This window comes from Giraffa tippelskirchi, chromosome 3 (assembly GCF_054371585.1).
Source record: "Giraffa tippelskirchi isolate mGirTip1 chromosome 3, T2T-mGirTip1v1.2.pri, whole genome shotgun sequence".
NCBI classification, from domain to species: Eukaryota; Metazoa; Chordata; class Mammalia; order Artiodactyla; family Giraffidae; genus Giraffa; species Giraffa tippelskirchi.
The window spans coordinates 162,125,977-162,146,156 of NC_137277.1; the positions used below are offsets into that span (position 1 = coordinate 162,125,977).

A 20,180-nucleotide genomic window follows, 5' to 3' on the forward strand; every position below is an offset into this window, starting at 1 on the left:
GTTTAATTATAAAAGAAATTTTAATATATCCTTTGTTTATACTCCTTGTGCATTTCCTGGGACAAAAGCTTGTTTAAATCAAGGTACGCAAGAAAAAAATTAATGTTTATTTCCATGTTGTTTTTCCTTCCTCAGCTTTTGCCAAGTTTCCGATTACAGACTGACATTCCTGCATGAGCATCTCCCTATTAAAATGTCCTTGCCTCTTACAGAGGAGCAGAGGAAAAAAATTGAAGCAAATCGGCAGAAGGCTCTGGCCCGAAGAGCTGAGAAACTATTAGCAGAACAGAATCAGAAACCTGCCCAGTCCAAGCAGGGCCCATCCCAAAACCTCCCCCAAGATCCTTCTAAGTCATGGAGCCATGGCATCTTTTTCAAACAACAAAATCCCAGCAGTTCAACTCATGGTGGCCAGAGACTTCAAAATCCCCACAGTTTTCCACCCAACACCTCCGATCAGGCGAAGAGGATGTGGCAGAGGCCAGAAGAGATGCCCACAGCCTGCCCAAGCCACCGCCCACCAAATCAAGTGACTGTCTCTGGGATCTCCCCACCCCTGGCAAACAGTCCTCCAGGGGTCCCCAGCCAACAGCTCTGGGGTTGTGAGTTAGGTCAAAGTCATCCTCAGGCTTCACGAGAGACCCAATTAACACACTTTGCTAACACAACTCACGAGCCTTTGGCCAAAGCAAAGAATTTCCAGGAGATAGCAGCCTCTTCCTCTGGACAGCACGCTAGGGATCCTGAATTAGAGGCCAGGATGGCGAGACCCTCCACCTCTGGGCAGAACATTTCCGGGAGCGTGACACCCAGGACAGAAGGAAGACTGCAACAGAAAGCAGGGACCCCGCTGCACAGAGTGGCAGGCTCCCAGCAGGGAAGGTGTATCCGGAATGGAGAGCAATTCCAGGTGAAGATTGGGTACAATGAGGCGCTCATCGCGGTGTTTAAGAGTCTGCCGAGCAGAAGTTACGGTAATGAGTCTTCCAACTGGTTCTTTCAGATGTTTTTTTCCCTACTTCTAGAGTCTCTTAACAGTTTCTCGTAAATATGAAGAAGATGCATTGGCACATTCTGTCCATCCAGTTGTTAGAAATTTTCTCTTTTAGTTCATGTTTCCTTTTGTAATAGGCATCCCTTCCAATAGCTGCCTCCCTTGGGGGCTGGCTGCCTTGTGGCCATGTGGAGAATGGATGCATAGTTATTCACAGGCCCATTCCCCTGCTGCCAGGTGCTTTGTGTGCATTGTAGCACTTAAGCCAAACAGCATTTTGTGTGTGTGTCTGTGTGATAAGCAGATGTTATTTCCATTTTAAAGGCAACAGAACTGGCTCAGCCAGGTGAAGTGGCATATTCAGGTTGGTTCATCCAGAAGGGCAGAACCAAAATGGTTATCCTGGGGTATGTTTGCTGTCCTCTCTGGGGATTTTGTACCTCCGCAGGGACTTTTCAGTCAACTGTCTTGAACTTAGCATGCATGCGTGCATTCATTCATTCACTCATTCAACAAGCCTTTATTGAATGTCCAAGTACAACTCATGCCAAGTCTTTGTCCTTATTGTGGGTAAACCGGGTACTTCTGTTTCATTTCAGATCCTGCCACCAAGACGTGGAACTTCCGCATGACCGACTATGGTCCCCTAAGTAAGTAGGTGTGTAGTGCCCCCTCATGTGGGGAGATGATGCTTTTGAGAAGTTCCTTTGAAGTAGCAGATGTAGTCTAGCTGGTGCTTCATATGGCTTTTGGGGTGCCAACCCAGTGTTCCTCTTTCTTCTCACCATGGCCAGCCTAGTGAGGCAGGTCCTTGGGAGGACATCACTGGTCATATTAACAAAAGCTAGCCCTTATCAGTGGAGAAGGAAATGGCAACCCACTCCAGTATTCTTGCCTGGAGAATCCCGTGGACAGAGGAGCCTGGTGGGCTGCTGTCCATGGGGTCGCACAGAGTCAGACACTACTGAAACAACTTAGCATGCATGCATGCATTGGAAAAGGAAATGGCACCCCACTCCAGTATTCTTGCCTGGAGAATCCCGGGGACGGAGGAGCCTGGTGGGCTGCCGTCTATGGGGTCGCACAGAGTCAGACACGACTGAAGCAACTTAGCAGTAGCAGCAGCAGCCCTTATCAGAACCTGCTACATGCAAGGCTGTTCTAAGCCCTTTATATACTTGCTAACTCTTTTATTCTGTATAACAACCATTTTACAGATGGGAAAACTGAGGTCTAGAGAGACTCTGTAACTAACAGGATCACACACAACCAACAGGTTGTACAACTAGAATTCAAACCCAGCCCATCTGACTTCAGAGTGCCTATTCCCACCAGATTGCAGGCTCCAGCCACACCAGGCAGCTGTGCGGGCCCTGCTGCCAGGAAGACTAACAGTTCAGCAATAACACAAACCCGAGGGCGCAGAGAAGGGGCGTTGCCCTGGCTGGTGCCAGGCTGTGCCACTTCTGTTGGTGGTCAGGGCCCCCAGGTGCACCACTCCTGTCTTCTGTGATCTTGTTGACTATCCCGCACCAAGGTTTTGTTGCCTTCTGATGCCTGGAGCCTGCACCTGGTCAGTGTCAGCCCCGTTCTGCTCCTCCTCCTCCTCGCTGGCCATGTCAGTGCCCTCTCTCTCCCTACCCAGTTCAAAAAGGGGAAAGCAGAGGATCCATGGGGAGGTTACCCCGCCACAGATTTGGGGCATGAAGTAGAATTCTTTAGAATCACTAGTATAGTTTCTGGAAGTGATGAGACAGCCCCCTGCAGAACTTCGTATGTTGTGTGGGTTTTTTTTTTTTTGGCCTCCTCTGCTTGAAATGTATACCATTAGGTTTGGGAGAGCTCACTTCTACCATTATTTTATTTCTTTTATTATTTTATCTATTTATTTATTTATTTTTGGCCATGCTAGGTGTTTGTTGATACTTAGGCTACTCTCTAGTTGCGGTATGCAGGCTTCTCATTGTAGTGGCTTCTCCTGTTGCAGAGCACGGGCTCTAGGGTGAGTGGCCTTCAGTAGTTGTGGCGTGTGGGCTCTGTACTTGTGACTCCCGGGCTCTAGAGCACAGGCTCAGTAGTTGAGGCACACGGGCTTAGTTGCTCTGCAGCGTGGGGGATCTTCCCAGATCAGGGATCACCTACACTGGCAGGCGGATTCAAAACCACTGAGCCACCAGGGAAGCCCTTACCATTATTTTAATCCATTCATTGCGTGTTAAGAAGAGGAGAGACAGTGCTCTGAGTTAACACTGCAGGTCTTGATACCTGGTGTTGCATTGTTGCATATTAAACAAATGATTTCCACTGTTAGGAAATCTTTTTCATGTCCTGGTTTTTTTTTTTTTCTTTTCTTATACTTTATATATGTATACAAAAGTAACCTACAGAGTCTGTTTAAAGTCTCTGTTTTGTTTGATTTGTCGTCTTTTTACTCCTGTTCTCTGACCATAATGCATGGTGACTTGGATGATGTCTGCTTTTGCAAATTCATTTAGGTTTTCTGTGCAGTATGATTATTCCTGGTAATGCTGCACATATATATATTTTTTAAACTGTTTGTTGGGCACAAAATTCTCAGTGTAGCTTTCAGATAAATTTTGCTGAACAGAAACTGTTTAGCTCCCCTGTATCCTTGTCAGTGTCTTGCATGCACAATCTGCTTCTACCAAAGTATATCTTGAAAACCCTTGCAGCAATCATGAATTTGTGCCTCTATCCTTCTTTCATTTTCAGATGGTTCATGATTGCTTTGTCATCTTAGTAGATTATACTTTTCAGTAATATAATTTATTAATGAAATTATTAATGTTATTTGTTTGGGTTCATCTCTGAACTTTGACTTTTTAACTCTACCCCACACTCTTTGAAGCCTACCACACACTCTTTGAAGCCTACCACACACTCTTTGTAGTCATGTGGAAAGTATATCAATGCACAAAAGAAGAAAAACCAGCCCCCTCATCTGTCCCCACTCACTATTAGCATTTTAGTTTTGTTCCTTCCAGCCTTTTTGCCTGTGCATTAAAATATACAATGTTTTATATATTTAATATAATTTGTATCTTGCCTTTTTCACTTAGTGTTCCTGCATAAAACATTTTTATTAATTTTTTATTTATGTATTTATTTTGGGTTGTGCTGGGTCTTCATTGCTTTGTGCGGTTTGAATGAGCTTTCTCTGGTTGCAGCAAACAGGCATTACTCTTAGTTGCAATGTGCAGACTTCTCATTGTGGTGGCTTCTCTTGTTGCAGAGCGCAGGCTCTAGGATATAGGCTTCAGTAGTTGCAGCAGCAGGCTTAGTAGTTATGGTGCACAGGCTTAGTTGCTCGGAGGCATGTGGGATCTTCCTGGACCTGGGGTCAAACCCATGTCCCCTGAATGGGCAGGTGGATTCTTATCCACTGTGCAATCAGGGAAGTTCTAAAGCATTTTTATTTTAATGGTGCATGTTAAACAGTTCATTCTAAATGATGAACATGTACACGTCTGTTACTGAGCCACTTTGACTTCCAAAAGATGATTTAATATTGTTTTTTGTACCTTTGTGTTTTCCAAAATTTCTTCCAAAAAAAATTAATGGCTATATATGGAAGATTAATTAATTAATTAAAGGAAGTTTATATAGCCTTCCATTGTAAGAATGTGTCGTAAATTGGGTAAATCATGTTCTTTTTGTTTAATATTAATTTGCTTCCAGTTTCCCTAGTATCAAACCTGTAAGGAACACCTTGGTCTATAAATTTTTGTGTTTTCAATTTATGTTAGTTGAGACAGATTTCCTAAAAGTTGAATCATTATGATGACTTCTTATAGTTCTTGCTCTGTGTTGCAAGATTGTCTTCCAAAAGATTTTCAGATACCTATTTTTTCTAATTCTGCAAGTTTAATAAGTAAAAATTGGCTTTTTATTACTGATTATTTGCAAAGTTGCATGTTTCTCAAATGTCTATTTATTTTTCCCCCTTTTGAGTTGGTTACCTAATGTATCTTAGTGGTTTCAGTGTTTTTTTTAAGTATGAACTCTGTTCATATTTATGGCAGATATCTTTATTCAGTAGTTTTGCCTTTCATTTCAGTTTGCGTTTTTTGACTGTTTAGTTTTATGTTGTCAATTCTATTAATCTATAAAATGCCTCAGTAATACAGAAAATAAGGTTCAAAACTGCACTTGTGGCCTGACAGTCCTGTGTCTCCTTCCTTGTCCTCCCAGTGAGGGACAGAGCGGTGACCTGGGAACAGGGTTAAGGGGCTGATTTCAGCTGTGTTGATTTCCTTCAGTGGCTTCTCTGACATAGCTGCAAAAATTATCTAAATAAGTTATTATCTAATAAGTTTACTCATCCCTGTTCATTTCTGAATTCTAAGTTTTAAATTGGAAAACCTAAAGAATAGAAGAGTTATATTCAGGTAATCCTGAGATCTCTGAACCTCTAGTTAAAGCTCACCTGCTCCCCTTCCCCATCTAACTCCACCTCTTGTCTCCTACCTGCCTAGCAAACCTCCTTGTCACCCTGCTCCTGCCTCCTCTCCTACTTGCCTGAGCATCCCAGGGCCTTAAAAGTTACCAGGTATCACCTCTGTCCTTTTCCTCTTCCGCAGTGAAAGCAGCCCAGCGCCTCCCGGGGATCACCCTGCAGCCTTTGGAAGGGGCCGAGGGCCACGTGGAGTCACCCTCCACCAGCAGTGGCATTATAGCCAAGACCGGCCTTCCTGCAGCTCCCTCCCTGGCCTTTGTCAAAGGGCAATGTGTGCTTATCTCCCGGGCCCGCTTCGAGGCAGACATCGGCTATTCAGAAGACCTGATTGCACTGTTTAAACAGATGGATTCCAGAAAATACGGCAAGTAGTTGGCCTCTGCCTAATTCCAAGAAGGCAGAGTAGCCCATGATCTCAGAGCAGAGTGTTCCTGTCTCTTTAAATATTCAGAAGTGACTTTCTTGGCAAAGCCTTCCTAACCTGCTCCTCTTCCTGTGGAAAGGTGTTCCTTACATTGTTACTGATAGTTGAGCACGTAGTGGGGTCTGCTTTGTCCTTAAAAGGCCTCCCAAGGAGAAGACTCCTTCCCTGGTCACCTGGGCAGTGTCTGCTTGGTAGAAGCAGGTAAGTTCCTGCTATAACCACTTAAACCCATTTAGTTTTATTTTGTCCTTAGGAGAGCTTGAAAAATAGGTGTTTGCCGTAAAAATAATTGCCTTTGCATAGACTCAGTTCAGTTCAGTCTCTCATTCATGTCCGACTCTTTGCATAGACTAAGCCAGTGGTTTTCAAGCTTGAGCCTGCCTCCCAACCACCTGGAGCGGTGGGTGAATCACAGATTGGCTGATCCAACCCCCAGAGTAAATGTTGATGCCTGGTTTCCCACCAAGAGTTACTGATTTAATTGGCTTGAGGTGGGGCCCTGGATATCGGCATTAAAAAAAAAAAAAACTTAAGGTGATTTTAATAATCAGCTAGGCTTGAAAACCACCAGACAAAACAGCAGTTTTGCTTGATTGTTTTTGTGAGGTTCTTCGAAAGCTGCCACGTCAGAGTAAGGAGCAGAATTCTGAACTTCTGGGTTTCATTCTTAGCTTGGGCCTTGTTGCTTTACAAAGCAGGGTGGCTTTTGTATTCCCATTCTTGAAATGGTTTTAGCTTTTCCCTAGGCAGGTTAGAAGGGCTTCCCAGGTGGTGCTAATGGTAAAGAACCCACCTGTCAACGCAGGAGACATAAGAGACTCCAAGTTGGTAAGATCCCCTGGAGGAAGAAATGGCAGCCCACTCTAGTGTTCTTGCCTGGAGAATCCCCATGGACAGAGGAGCCTGGTGGGCTATGGTTCATAGGGTGGCAGTGAGTCGGACACAACTGAAGCAACTTAGCACGAACAGGCAGGTAGAAAGCAAACCTTTAAACCTCTTGCTTTTGAGACATTACCTTCAGGCAGCATCATGGATGAAGCCTCTGTGGAGTGACTTGCTTAGTGAGCCTTCCTCAAGGTTGGGGTTCCTTCAGGAGGGGATGATGCTGGCTGCTGCCTTGTTATCCTTTAGATGGATAGAGTTTTGACTGGTGAGAGCAGGCTGGTGAGTAGGGTTTAGGTGTGATGCACAGGGCCCAGCCCAAGTCCAGAGAGTGTTGTCCCCTCGTCCCCTGGACCCCTTAGATGTTTGCCTTCTGCTTGGGGTGGCCCTCAAAAGGCAAGTACCAATGACCTGTGACTTCTGATAAGTGTGGTCTTTGAAATCACACTCCTGACGTGATCTGCTGTTTGGGAGAAAATGAGAACAGCAAAAATATTCATGCCCAAACCCTGCCCAGACCACTAGATGTTAAAACACCACGACTGGATTTTTTTTCACCATAGCAGTTATTCACGGACCTTTCCATTTGCTGCCGTACTGCCGTCAGGATCCAGCTGTGGTCAGAAAGGGCCTCCTGCACTATTCCCACATCAGGAGTGGGCTCCCTGCTTTTGGTCTTTCTGTCACATCACACCTGGGCCACCTTGCTTCTCTCCTCATGTGGACTTGGTGTCCGTGATGCCTTTTCCCTAACCACCTTGCTTCCTCAGTGACCAGACAGGGAAGAATTCTCTTGTACTACCCAGAAAGCATTTACTGAGTTGCAGCTTACTTGATTTTCTCAGAATGTAGATTGGTAGGAAAACTGGAAGTAACGAGTCAGTGCTGGGTAGGGAAATGCTCACCCTTCTTAGTTAATAACGTGTGTAGATTATGCCATACTCCACTAATCAGAAGATGGCATCATCATCATAATTTATCATTGTCTACCTTTTTTTGAGTGCATTGTTTGCCAGACACACTCTTATAAGCATTTTACATTTAAATTTTGCATAATCCTCCCAAGAACCCTGTGAAGCAGGGGCTCTAGGATCCTCCTTTTGCAGATGGTGGGAACAGAGGCACAGAGAAGTTATGTAACTTGCCCAAAGTCACACAGCCAGGAAGTGGCAGACCTGAGATTTGACCACTCCGACCACATGTAACTTGTTTTCCATGCACAAAATGAAGCTCCTAATAGTGGTGCCCAGCTTATAGCACGTTGAGGAGCCAAGGACATGGTCATATAAGTTTCTTGGCTTAAAGTAAGCACTGAATAAGTACAAGCTATAGTATTATCCCTGCCTTGGAGATTCAGGGCATTTCTCACCTGCTAGGCCATCCCTAGTCCTCTGTCCGTGTAACTCCCTTTGTCCCCACCCTTACCAACCCAGTGCCATCTCCACATCTGCTTGTCTCTCCTCCCTGAATTCTGTGAAAGCCTTGATGACAGGTGTTGTCAGTCTCTCTATCCCCGCTGCCCAGCACAAGGTCAGCACAAGGTGCCCACCACCTGAGCTTCCTGGGGTTTTGTGAAACCAGGGGATGAATTAGTAAGTGTGATGACCTTGCAAGAGGGGAGGGTGTCACGTTTGCCTGTTTGTCTCTTGTCATTGCAGATGTCAAGACCCGGAAGTGGAGCTTTCTCCTGGAAGAATACAATAAACTCAGTGAGCTGCCCACCTTACTTGTTTATATCATGCTATTGTTAAGCCTTAATCACATGCCTTGAATTTAATGTAGTTTTTTTTTTAAGATTGATTTCTTTACTTTTGACTCTACCGGGTCTCCACTGTTGCACATGGGCTTGTCTGTGGCTGTGGTGAGGGACTACTCTTTAGCTGCTGTGTGCGGGCTTCTCTTGTTGCGGAGCATAGGCTCTAGAACACGGTCTCAGTAGTTGTGGCACGTGGGTTCAGTAGCCCCGATGCACGTGGGGTCTTCCCAGCCCAGGGATTGAACCTGTGTCCCCTGCATTGGCAAGCAGACCCCTAATCACTCGACCAGCAGGGAAGCCCCGATATAACATAGTTTAAAAGAATCACCTCCTTCCTCCCCTCTGCTGTGATAACGTGACACGCTTGTGTGCAGGACTGGGAAAGGCAAAGATGCTCTCAGCCATGCCCCTGCGCTCTGTGATAGTGGCTTTATGACAGCTCAGGGAAATGCAGGGCTACAAGTTCCATCAGGCTGAGGCGGTGCTAGTCAAATACTTGAGGCCCGTGCACTCTCCCACCCATCACAGAAGAACGAGAAGTGAGCGTCCATGGACTTTGGGAATCAGAGGCAAGCTAGGATTGCTGAGGTTAGACGGAAGCTACTTTAGATCCCCCATGAGAATGGGCTCTCCACTTACTGCTAGAACCAGATGGTCTGAGGAAGCGGGAGAGCCATAGTGATAACGGACTTCATGATGGGCTGAGTTCTGCCAGAGGCAGAAGCCAAGGCCAGGGCACATCATGCTTTGGAGCCTGACCAAGGAAAGGGCTATGTGTTCAGATACAACTCTGAGAAGAAGTCAGTTTGGGCTTATCATTTTGCTTCTCTGTGCTCTGCTTGGATGGGGCAATGAATGAATTCCAACATGCCTGAGGAAGGGGTGGAGTGGGGTGATGTGGTCATATCTCGGCCTGTCCTGGAATGCTCGTCTGTCACCCGTCTTCCAGACTTCAAATCCTGCAGTGGGTGTGCAGATGGCACAGCACAGGTTCCCCCTGCTTGACCCCTGAGAACTTTCTGATCCCAGGGATGGTACCTGTCAGGCCAGCAGAGATATTCTCCAGCACAGTGGAGGTGGGGAGGTGTCCACCAGGCTAGGGGTTTAAGGAAGAGGTCTCTTCCCTCTGTCTCCTTCTTATGTGATTTACTGTGTGATATCAGGTAGGTAGCTCAATATTCTTGGTCCCATTTGGCCCTTCAGGGGGAGGGAAGATATTTAATCTATATCTATCCTACTGACAGAAATTAAATATGAGGGAAGAGCGTTCGATTCCTTGAGGGAAGACTTGCTGCAAACTCAGGGTTCAGTTTGAATATGATGAGTTACTGATTTAGTATCAGCAGCCACTAGCTGAGGGAAGAAGGGTGGCTGACATTTATCGGAGACTTCTTGGCTGCAACTGTTTGGAAATTGTGGCTTGAGCACATTATTTGGCCGAAGCTGAATTTTTGATGAGCAGTCAAAGTGAGTTTTTCTCTCTCAGCCCTTTGTCTTTCAACCACAGAAAGACATGTAAATATGTGAGCTATGAAGCCTTTGACTTTTATGGAACAACAAAAAGCAGGACATTTACAGCATTAGCAGATGAAAGTAATGTTGAAAAACTATGACTTGTAGCTCGCGTAGCGTTATATAATGGTTCCAAGTCTTGTGGGCCATGGACTCATTGAAATATGTGATGAAACAATGGAGTCATCACTGGGAAAAATGCACAGGAAGGCCACGTGTAAGGTTTTTTTTAAAAAAAAAAAAACATTTATTTTTGGCTGACTTGAGTTTTAGTTGCAGCACTCGGGGTCCTCGTTGCGCCTCTCTAGTTGCAGTGCTCAGGCGTTTTTACTCTGCAACATGTGGAATCTTCGTCCCCCGACGAGAGATCAGACCCTCGTCCCCTGTATTGGAAGGCAGATTTGTAACCATTGGACCACCAGAGAAGTCCCCACATGTAAAGATTTTGTTTTTTATATTACTAATTCCATGGACCTTGACTTAAGAATTCTAGAGTTAGGACTACGTTTTTTGCATTCATTATAATGACGGGCTTCCTAGGTGGCGCTAGTGGTTAAGAACCCACCTGGTAATGCAGGAGATATAAGAGACACAGGTTTGGTCCCTGCATTGGGAAGATCCCCTGGAGGAGGAGGGATCTCCAGTACTGTTGCCTGGAGAATCCCATGGACAGAGAAGCCTGGTGGGCTACAGTCCATAGGGTTGCAAAGAGTCAGACACAACTGAAGGGATAGTAATGGCTCGTAGATTATGACACTGATTTTCCTTGTCTCGTTGTTGTTCAGTCGCTCAGTCATGTCCAACTCTTTGCGACCCCAGACTACAGCATGCCAGGCTTCCCTGTCCTTCACCATCTCCTGGAGCTTGCTCAAACTCATGCCCATTACGTTGGTGATGCCGTCCAACTATCTCTTCCTCTGTTGACCTCTTCTTCTCCTGCCTTCAGTCTTTCCCAGCATCAGGGTCTTTTCTAATGAATCAGTTCTTCTCATCAGGTGGCCAAAGTATTGGAGCTTCAGCTTCAGCATCAGTCCTAATGAATATTCAGGATTGATTTCCTTTAGGATAGACTGGTTTGATCTCCTTGCAGTCCAAGGGATTCTCAAGAGTCTTCAACACCACAGTTCAAAAGCATCAATTCTTCGGCATTCAACCTTCTTTATGTCCAACTTTCACATCCATACATGACTGCTGGAAAGACCATAGCTTTGACTATATGGACCTTTGTTGGCAAAGTAATGTCTCTGCTTTTTAATATGTTGTCTGGGTTGGTCATAACTTTTCTTCCAAGGAGTAGGGATCTTTTAATTTCATGGCTGCAGTCACCATCTGCGTGATTTTGGAGCCCAAGAAAAGAAAGTCTGTCACTGTTTCCATTGTTTGCCATTCTATTTGCATGAAGTGATGGGACCAGATGCCATGATCTTAGTTTTCTGAATGTTGAGCTTTAAGCTAACTTTTTCACTCTCTTTCACTTTCATCAAGAGGATCTTTAGTTCTTTGCTTTCTGCCATAAGGGTGCTGTCATCTGCGTATCTGAGGATATTGATATTTCTCCCAGCAATCTTGAGTCCAGCTTGTACTTCATCCAGCCCAACATTTCACTTGATGTACTCTGCATAGAAGTTAAATAAGCAGGGTGACAGTATACAGCTTTGATGTTCTCCTTTCCCAATTTGGAACCAGTCTGTTGTTCCATGTCCGGTTCTAACTGTTGCTTCTTGACCGGCATAAAGATTTCTCAGGAGGCAGGTCAGGTAGTCTGGTATTCCCATAGCTTTGAGAATTTTCCACGGTTTGTTGTGATCCACACAGTCAAAGGCTTTAGCCTAGTCAATGAAGCAAAAGTAGATGTATTTCTGGAATTCTCTTGCTTTTTCTGTGATTCAGTGGATGTTGGGAATTTGATCTCTGGTTCCTCTGCCTTTTCTAAATCCAGCCTGAACATCTGAAAGTTCTCGCTTGGTTCACGTATTGTTGAAGCCTAGCTTGGAGAATTTTGAGCATTACTTTGCTAGCTTGTGAAATAAATGCAATTGTGCGGTAGTTTGAGCATTCTTTGGCATTGCCTTTCTCCAGGATTGTAGTGAACACCGACATTTTCCAGTCCTGTGGCCACTGTTGAGTTTTCCAAATTTGCTGGCATATTGATTGCAGGACTTTCACAGCATCATCTTTTAGGACTTGAAGTAGCTCAGCTGGAATTCCATCACCTCCACTAGCTTTGTTTGTAGTGACGCTTCCTACAGCCTGCTACTTCGCACTCCAGGATGTCTGGCTCTAGGTGAGGGATCCCACCTTCATGGTTATTTGGATTATTGAGTTCTCTCTTGTATAGTTGTTCTGTGTATTCTTGCAACCTCTTCTTAATATCTTTTGCTTCTGTTAGGTTCATACCATTTCTGTGCCCATCTTTGCGTGAAATGTTCCCTTGGTATCTCTAATTTTCTTGAAGAGATCTCTACTCTTTCCCATTCTATTGTTTTCCTCTATTTCTTTTCGTTGTTCACTGAGGAAGACTTTCTTATCTCTCCTTTCTGTTCTTTGGAACTCTGCATTCAGTTGAGTATATCTTTCCTTTTCTCCTTTCCCCATTTGATAGATGGGGGAAAATCTGGATCCAGAGAAAGGAAACAGTTGTTTTCCTTGTCAGGAGCCTTGCAGGGTCACAATAAAGTCTGACTAAAATCGCGATTCTGAGTTTGTGATGTGACCCACTAGGAGATGGAGAAGCTAGGTCTGTGAACTGAGAGACTAGGGAGATGAAGTGCTGTGTATATCACGGTTCCATTCCTCTAGTAACAGATCATAAACCTGGGGAGTCTGCACCTCTCTCCCACCCCTAGGTCTCATATGTGAAATCAGATTAGTGACCTGAGCTAGTGACCATGTGCCTCTGAAACTAAGTGAGAAATACCAGTGAGACCTGAGAGTGTGAGTGCCCGCTGCAGATACAATGGCTGCTCCGGTCTCCAGGTCAGGCCAGTCTCCTCTGAGTGTTCCTCCTCCCTCTTCTGTCAGCGATGACTCCCGGCCTTCGGCCACAGTGAAATTGGCAGCAGGACTTCTGTTTTCCCCTGCCTGTCAACAGTCCAGAAGGGTTCTGCATCCCCAAATCAGTGATTTCGTCTTGTCGGGTGCTATTTGAAAACATTCATATCCACATCTCTCTGCCTTGTGGGCCGGCAGCGTTCTGCCAGAGAGCTGTTTTATAGAAACGACTTCTCGATGACTCATGAGGCCAGATAGCACATCCATCTGATCTCCCAGAGCGGGGAAAGGGTAGCAGAGAGTCGCTGACAGAGAATTCAGGCAGTCTCGGAAACACACTCTGTGGGCTGAACCAGCAGCGTAGGATTTGGGGAGCTAGCAGTCGATAGGAAACAGAGTAGAGGGTGCTTTTTTCCCCCTTGAGTGGATGAAAGGGCATAACGTGTGCAAAGCCTTGCGTTTCACCCCAGCTGGATCATCAGCCCTTTTTTTTAGCTTTCATCAGGTATCCAAGTGCTGAAGATCACTAGTATTAAAATGAAAATGTGTTCTGAAAGCACATGGAGTGCTCAGCCTCTTGAAGTGTGCAGAAATCAGCACGCTCGGATTTAATTTGGAAGCTTACAGTGTATGTCGGCATCAATATGAATACTCTCTTTTATTAAAGCCATCAGCATTACCTAATTTCTTATCAGAGTGATGCTATTCATGCAAAGGGTTTCCAGAAATATGCTGGGAAAAGATTGAAGGCAAAAGGAGAAGGGGATGGCAGAGGACAAGATGGCTAGGTAGCATCACCGACTCAATGGACATGAATTTGAGCAAACTCTGGGAGATAATGAAAGATAGAGAAGCCTGGTGTGCTGCAGTCCACGGGATCACAAAGAGTCGGACACGACTTAGTGACTGAACAACAACAGAAATATTTAGGGAAAGACAAATGGATTTAAATATATTGAAAATGCAGCACAATTTAAGGTGGTGGTAGATGGCTCAGCCTCCATATTCACTTCAGTATTTGCAACTGGCAGTTGATGGTTGTGGCTGAAGGCTTTTGGAATACCTTGTGGGGAGATTAAGAACACATCACCATGTGAAATAGAGAACCGACAGCCTTAGAATTTCAAGTAACCTGGGGTAGAAATGAAATGGACCCAAGTTCTCTCTTTGATTCCTTCACCTGGATTCCTGGAGAATCCAGTGAGCCCCTTGGTGGATTACTACGACTCTCCCAGGGTGCCCCTGAGAGGTAAAGGGTAAAGAGCAATTGAGGATCTGTAGACAGCGGTCACTCTTCTAGTTAGATTTTTTGAAGGAAATGATGAAAGGGAAGATGTCTTGAAAGCTGCAACTGTGGGACAGCAAGCTGTGACTGGTAGTTTAATGATAATTCTACTACCAGGGATTTCTAGCTCTATCTTTTCTGTAACTTTCAATTTTAACTGATGTTATCCTGCCTTCCCTCACCCTACAGAATTCTGTTTTATTTGAAACTTGGATGTTTTTTTTTTTCCTATTTCTTTATTGAATAAAGAGGTTTTGTTTTGTTTCGTTTTTTCTTTTGAAATCAGGTAAAGCTAAATTCCTTCAAAAAAGAAAAATCAGTGCAATTACTTTGCTTTCATTTCCATGTAGATCCTAGGTCATTTGTTTTTCCCAGCTGGTTTAATGGCTCTGACTAGAAAACGTCTCTCCATCCGTTATATTGGAGTGTGGAAGCACCACACGTGAAAGGAAAATAAAGACTCTGAAATATAAGCTTTAGTTCAAAGAGAGTCATGGCCACTCCCAGTGTAGACTCTAAGCTTAGCAGGGGTTGGTAAAGTTCTATTGTAAAGGGTCAGACAGTTCATATTTCAGGCTTTGTGGGCTGTGCTCTCTCTGTCCCAATGACTCAGCTGCACCATTAGGCATGTTAGCTGCCATTGACTGTCCACTAACACATGGGCACAGCTGTCTCCCCACAAACTTTATTTATCAGAACAATAAGTAGACTGATTTGGTCCACAGGCAACCTCTCCCAAGAGGAGATGCTCTTTCTCTTATGGAAAATGTCCAAAGTGCAAGGCCATGTGCATTGTTCTCAGTCGGTGGCCTTTACATGGACTCTGCCCTTTGTTGTTATTTGTAAATAGCACTCCTGTCCTACTGATTTTTCTCCCTCCCCCCAACCCCACCTCCTGGCTTGTGATATTATTTTATTTTTATGGTTTTTTTTTTTGCTTTTATTTATTTTTAATACTTTTTATTTTGTATTGGAATATAGCCAATTAACAATGTTGTGATAGTTTCAGGGGACAGCAGAGGGACTCAGCCATATACATGTATCCATACCCCCCCATGCTTCCCTCCCATCCAGGCTGCCATAGCTACTCATCTTTTTTGGAAACACCTCACAGTTTCTCTGCATGTACCACAGTGCTTTCTTGCCTGTGGACAGCATGTAGCTTAAAGTTCTCCGTCTTCTCAAACATCAAAACCAAAATAAAACACAAGGAGAATGAAAACAAGGCAAGATTTATTCATTCTACATCTTGCTTTAACTGGGCTAATTTTTGAAGAATATGGGTCCTTATTTATTGAAAGGGGATACTAAAATAATTTTTTAAATGACTTTAGGTTAAAAAAGATCAGTCACAAAAACATGTTAGTTCTTTCCAGTGTTTGTGTAGTGTAGTGAAAATCAGTTTTGCAGTACTGGGCACCCTCTTGTTTGCAAACATTAGGAACAGAGGGAGAACACTGGTGCTCTGCCATGCATCTGTCAGCACCCAGTTTTCTTTCCAGATACTTTTTTGAAGAAGGTGGCACACTGCAGAATTCCAGCCCTTGAACTTTGTATCTCAAAGCCCCTTCTTTTTCTACCAGAAGTCTTGGGCATTAACACTCCAATTCTTACGCCTCTGTTCTTTCTAGTGGAAAGAGTGCACTGCCTTCCACAAGTTCAACTGGATCCTCTGCCCAAGACCCTCACTCTGGCTTTTGCCGCTCAGCTCCAGAAGACGTCTCTCTCTGCTGTGGCAGACATCCCTGAGGCAGACCTGTCCAGAGTGGATTCCAAGCTCGTGTCTAGCCTGCTGCCCTTTCAGAGAACTGGAGTCAAGTAGGTTCTTCCTCTGTCTTCTTGTGCTCTCTCCTGTTCAGGTTTATCGCTCACCATGAACTAGGTTCAGATGCTCCCTCTTTTATGAATACTCCTCTTTCACAGCCTTCTGAAAGCATCTAGGGGTTAGTGTTAAACAGCCCAGGTGTGCCATCACCAAAGCCTGATTGTAACCATTGATTTCAAATTCCCTAAGTTAATCAAGGAATTCCCTAAGTTAATTCCCTAAGTTAAACGCTAACCTAGACCTACTAGACCCTAACCTATTAAAAAGCAGAGACGTTACTTTACCGACAAAGGTCCGTCTAGTCAAAGCTATGGTTTTTCCAGTAGTCATGTATGGATGTGAGAGTTGGACCATAAAGAAACCTGAGCACTGAAGAACTGATGCTTTTGAACTGTGGTGTTGGAGAAGACTCTTGAGAGTCCCTTGGACTGCAAGGAGATCAAACTAATCAATCCTAAAGAATATTCAGTCCTGAATATTCATTGGAAGGACTGATGCTGAAGCTGAAACTCCAGTACTTTGGCCACCTGATACAAAGAACTGACTGCTGGGAAAGATTGAAGGCAAGAGGAGAAGGGGATGACAAAGGATGAGATGGTTGGATGGCATCACCAACTCGATGGGCATGAATTTGAGCAAGCTCCAGGAGTTGGTGATGGACAGGGAAGCCTGGTGTGCTGCAGTCCATGGGGTTGCAAAGAGTCAGACATGACTGAGTGACTGAAATGAAGTTAATCAGGACTCTGGATGGCAAGGGTGCACAAACTACTCGAAACAGTGTAAGAAGTAACGTACGTGTCCTCGCCTCATGCCACCCACAGGCCTGCTGCTCACTTTCCCACCTTGGTTGGTCCAAAGGGCAGAAATGCTGTTTTCAGGCAATTCAGAAAGACCTGTGCAGCCTGGAGTTCTTGTGGGCCATGCCAGCTGCTGATCAGAAGAGGGGATGTCCTCTGTCTTTTCTGTGTAAGAAGGAAAGGAGAAGAACTAGTAAGCTGGCTTATTATCAGGTTCCTGAGCAAATGATCAGTTTTGGAGGAATTCCGATGAAAGAGGAGTGGTGTTTGGAGCAGGAGACCAGCTATCTGGCATTCAGAGATCCTTTTAGCTTTTTCTTGATTCATCATGTAGGTCAAGCAAGTTACTGTCACCGTGTCTAGGTTATTTTTCTCATTTTGGGGAATACTAGTTATAAGAGAGACACTTTCCCAGCAGTTATGATGGCACCAAGCGCTGTTTTAAGTTTTTTAGACATCATGAACGCCTGCAACACTCCCTGGAGTAGGTCTGGCTGTTATTCCACGTGACAGCTGAGGCACGAGGAGGGTATAGGTCACTTGCATAAAGGCGCACATCTCCCAGATGGTGGACTTGAAATCCCACCCAGGCCAGTGGGGCTCCAAAGGAGTGGAGTAGTAATCCCATGCCTTATTCACAAACTGTTAGCCAGGGCTGCTGCCCTGGAGGGTCAGGGTCATGGTTGCAGGCTGCTAGGTGATGAGCCACAGTGCCCCTCCTAGACCAACACTCTTGCTCCATCCTTCTCTCTGGACATCATTCTTTTCTCTAATGATTTCTGTCTTTGCCACGCTTATGTATACAGAGTCCTCTCTGACCTTGAGAAAAGCCATATTTTGACCCCACCGTCTTTCCTTTCCCCTTCCCTTCCCAACAGATCCCTCCCGTGAGAAGCGCGGCCCTCCCAGCCCCTCTTTAAGGAGGCTTTCCCACTCTCTTCCCTTCCATCCCGTGGAGCTCACCTGCACCAGGCAGGGAGCAACTTATCTTACTGGAAACTCCCCCAACTCCGCTTCCATGACCTAAAGGTCTTGGAGCTTCTCCCTGCCCTTTGACTACACATTTTCCTGGTAGCTCAGTTGGTAAAGAATCCACCTGCAATGCAGGAGACCGCTGTTCAGTTCCTGGGTCGGGAAGGTCCACTGGAGAAGGGACAGGCTACCCACTCCAGTATTCATGGGCTTCCCTGTAGCTCAGATGGTAAAGAATCTGCCTGCAATGTGGGAGACCTGAATTCAATCCCTGGATTGGGAAGATCCCCTGGAGAAGGGCATGGCAACCCACTCCAGTAGTCTTGCCTGGAGAATCCCCATGGACAGAGGAGCCTGGCAGTCTACAGTCCATGGGGTCGCAAAGAGTCAGACACAACTGAGCAACTAAGCACAGCACGTTGTCCCTGTTTGTAGTCGTCTCTAGATTATTACCGCCCTGCCCCCTGTTTGGCTCCTGTCTTCCTTCCTGGGGGAGAGGTCTCTCATGAACAGGTAGCCCCCACAGGCAGCGGTGTGGCTTCCCGGGATATGCAGTGGCAGTTTAACCGCCGCCTGGGAGGTGGGCCGTGCTGCATCCTGACTGTGTCCCCTTCAGTTTCGCTATAGCACAAAGAGGCCGCCTGCTGCTTGCTGACGACATGGGCCTGGGGAAGACCATCCAAGCCATCTGCATAGCGGCCTATTACCGGAAGGAGTGGCCGCTCCTGGTGGTGGTACCGTCATCTGTGCGCTTCACCTGGGAGCAGGTCAGTTCTCCCGGGGTCTTCACGTTAACAGAGACAGTTTTCCTCAGAGTCAGAGTCACCACATGACTGTTCCGGGGCAGGACCCAGTGAGCTCGGAAGCTCTGTGTCAGCTGAGGGCGAGAAGGGAGATGAGATATTCTCCTGAGGCCAGGCCCCTGGTTTTCTGAGTTGGGATCAGGCCAGGGCTTTAGGAAGGAGAGGAACAGTCTTTCCAAGCTCCAAGTCACCTCCATCTGTCACAGACGCTTCCTGAGCGCCTCTGGTGTCCCTGCTGACTACACCTTTCACTTAGGTTTCAGAATAGTTTTACTCCCTTTATTTCCCTTAATCCTTAAGTAGCCACGTGCAACAGACACGAGATATTAACCCCACTGACAGATGAGAAAACTGCCCCTCAAAGAGGCTCAGCACCATGCTTACTGCTAGTGAGAGGCGGTTCCGGGACCTTGAGGTCACAGCTCCTAACTGGGGGCTCGGGATTTTACACCCAGTAGCAAGTGGTGTGGGTAGGAGGTGCTCTGTCTGCCGGGCAACTTTATGGCTGAAGAACCCGACACGACCGTTGTGTTGTCGCTCAGCCAGGAGCTTGTCTGCCATAAACCCAGGGATCAGAGTGGTCCTGTGAAATGAATAAGACTCTCTCCATAAGCAGACGCGGTGAGGGAGGAAGACGTGGTTCATCGTCCGTAGCTTTCGCCGTGCTACTCGGGGGCAGCTGTCGGCTTCCTCAGGCTACGGCTGTTCATGGGGACAGGGGTCTGACGAATGCGGGAGGGTGGGGAGGGGGGAGACCGAGTGTGCCTGCCAGGGGCGCCAACCTTGGTCCACCCGGAGAGAGTCAGTGATGGCTTGGCGAGGGTCCCAGCTGGCAGCTGCTGGGCCAGAGCCTCACTTGGGTTTTGTTCTCTCCTGTCACCCCCAGGCCTTCCGTCGGTGGCTGCCGTCTCTGAACCCAGTCGACATCAACGTCGTGGTGACCAGGAAGGACCGCCTGACAGATGGCTTGGTCAACATTGTCAGTTTTGATCTTCTGAGCAAGTTAGAAAAGCAGCTAAAACCCCCTTTTAAAGTTGTCATCGTTGTAAGTGACTCGACAAAGTCTTTCAGTACTTCCTCCCTGGAGCTCCACGAATGTCCACATCTGTAATCTCGTGGAGCCTCCTTAGGTTTCTAGAAGAGAAATCACTGGCTTCATTTTCTGAGGAAGTGGTATTTCATTTCTCCCAAATATCAATTCTCAGTCCTGGCTACGTATTAGGATCTTCTGGGGGCTTTTTGGAAAATGATGATCTACTAGGTCTGTGCTGGGGGTTTGCAGCCCGCCTCCTGTCCCCGCAGCGATCACAATGGAGCCCGTGGACCCCAGACAGCGCAGAACTCCAGGAACTACAGCCTGGACAGCACGGACCTGCGCCTTCACCTGCTGCTCTCTTGTCGGCATGACCCAGACATGCAGTTCAGTTAATAGATTTTCTTTCAGCCGATACAAAGATGTTCC

General features: G+C 46.0%; 1 protein-coding gene across 15 annotated transcripts in view; it reads left to right on the forward strand.

Moving 5' to 3' along the window:
- The window catches only part of SMARCAL1 (SNF2 related chromatin remodeling annealing helicase 1), a 53,502-nt gene that overhangs the window by 2,336 nt on the left and 30,986 nt on the right, over nt 1-20,180 (forward strand). For all 15 annotated transcript variants that reach the window (XR_014079099.1, XM_081578217.1, XM_081578225.1 and 12 more), the window contains 7 exons: nt 136-974; nt 1,594-1,644; nt 5,596-5,835; nt 8,436-8,486; nt 15,953-16,139; nt 18,532-18,682; nt 19,605-19,763. Coding sequence is in view for 14 of the 15 variants with exons in the window: in XM_081578215.1 (XP_081434341.1) it covers nt 136-974; nt 1,594-1,644; nt 5,596-5,835; nt 8,436-8,486; nt 15,953-16,139; nt 18,532-18,682; nt 19,605-19,763 (1,678 nt within the window). In the remaining variant the exon portion in view is untranslated. The remainder of the gene's footprint in view (nt 1-135; nt 975-1,593; nt 1,645-5,595; nt 5,836-8,435; nt 8,487-15,952; nt 16,140-18,531; nt 18,683-19,604; nt 19,764-20,180) is intronic.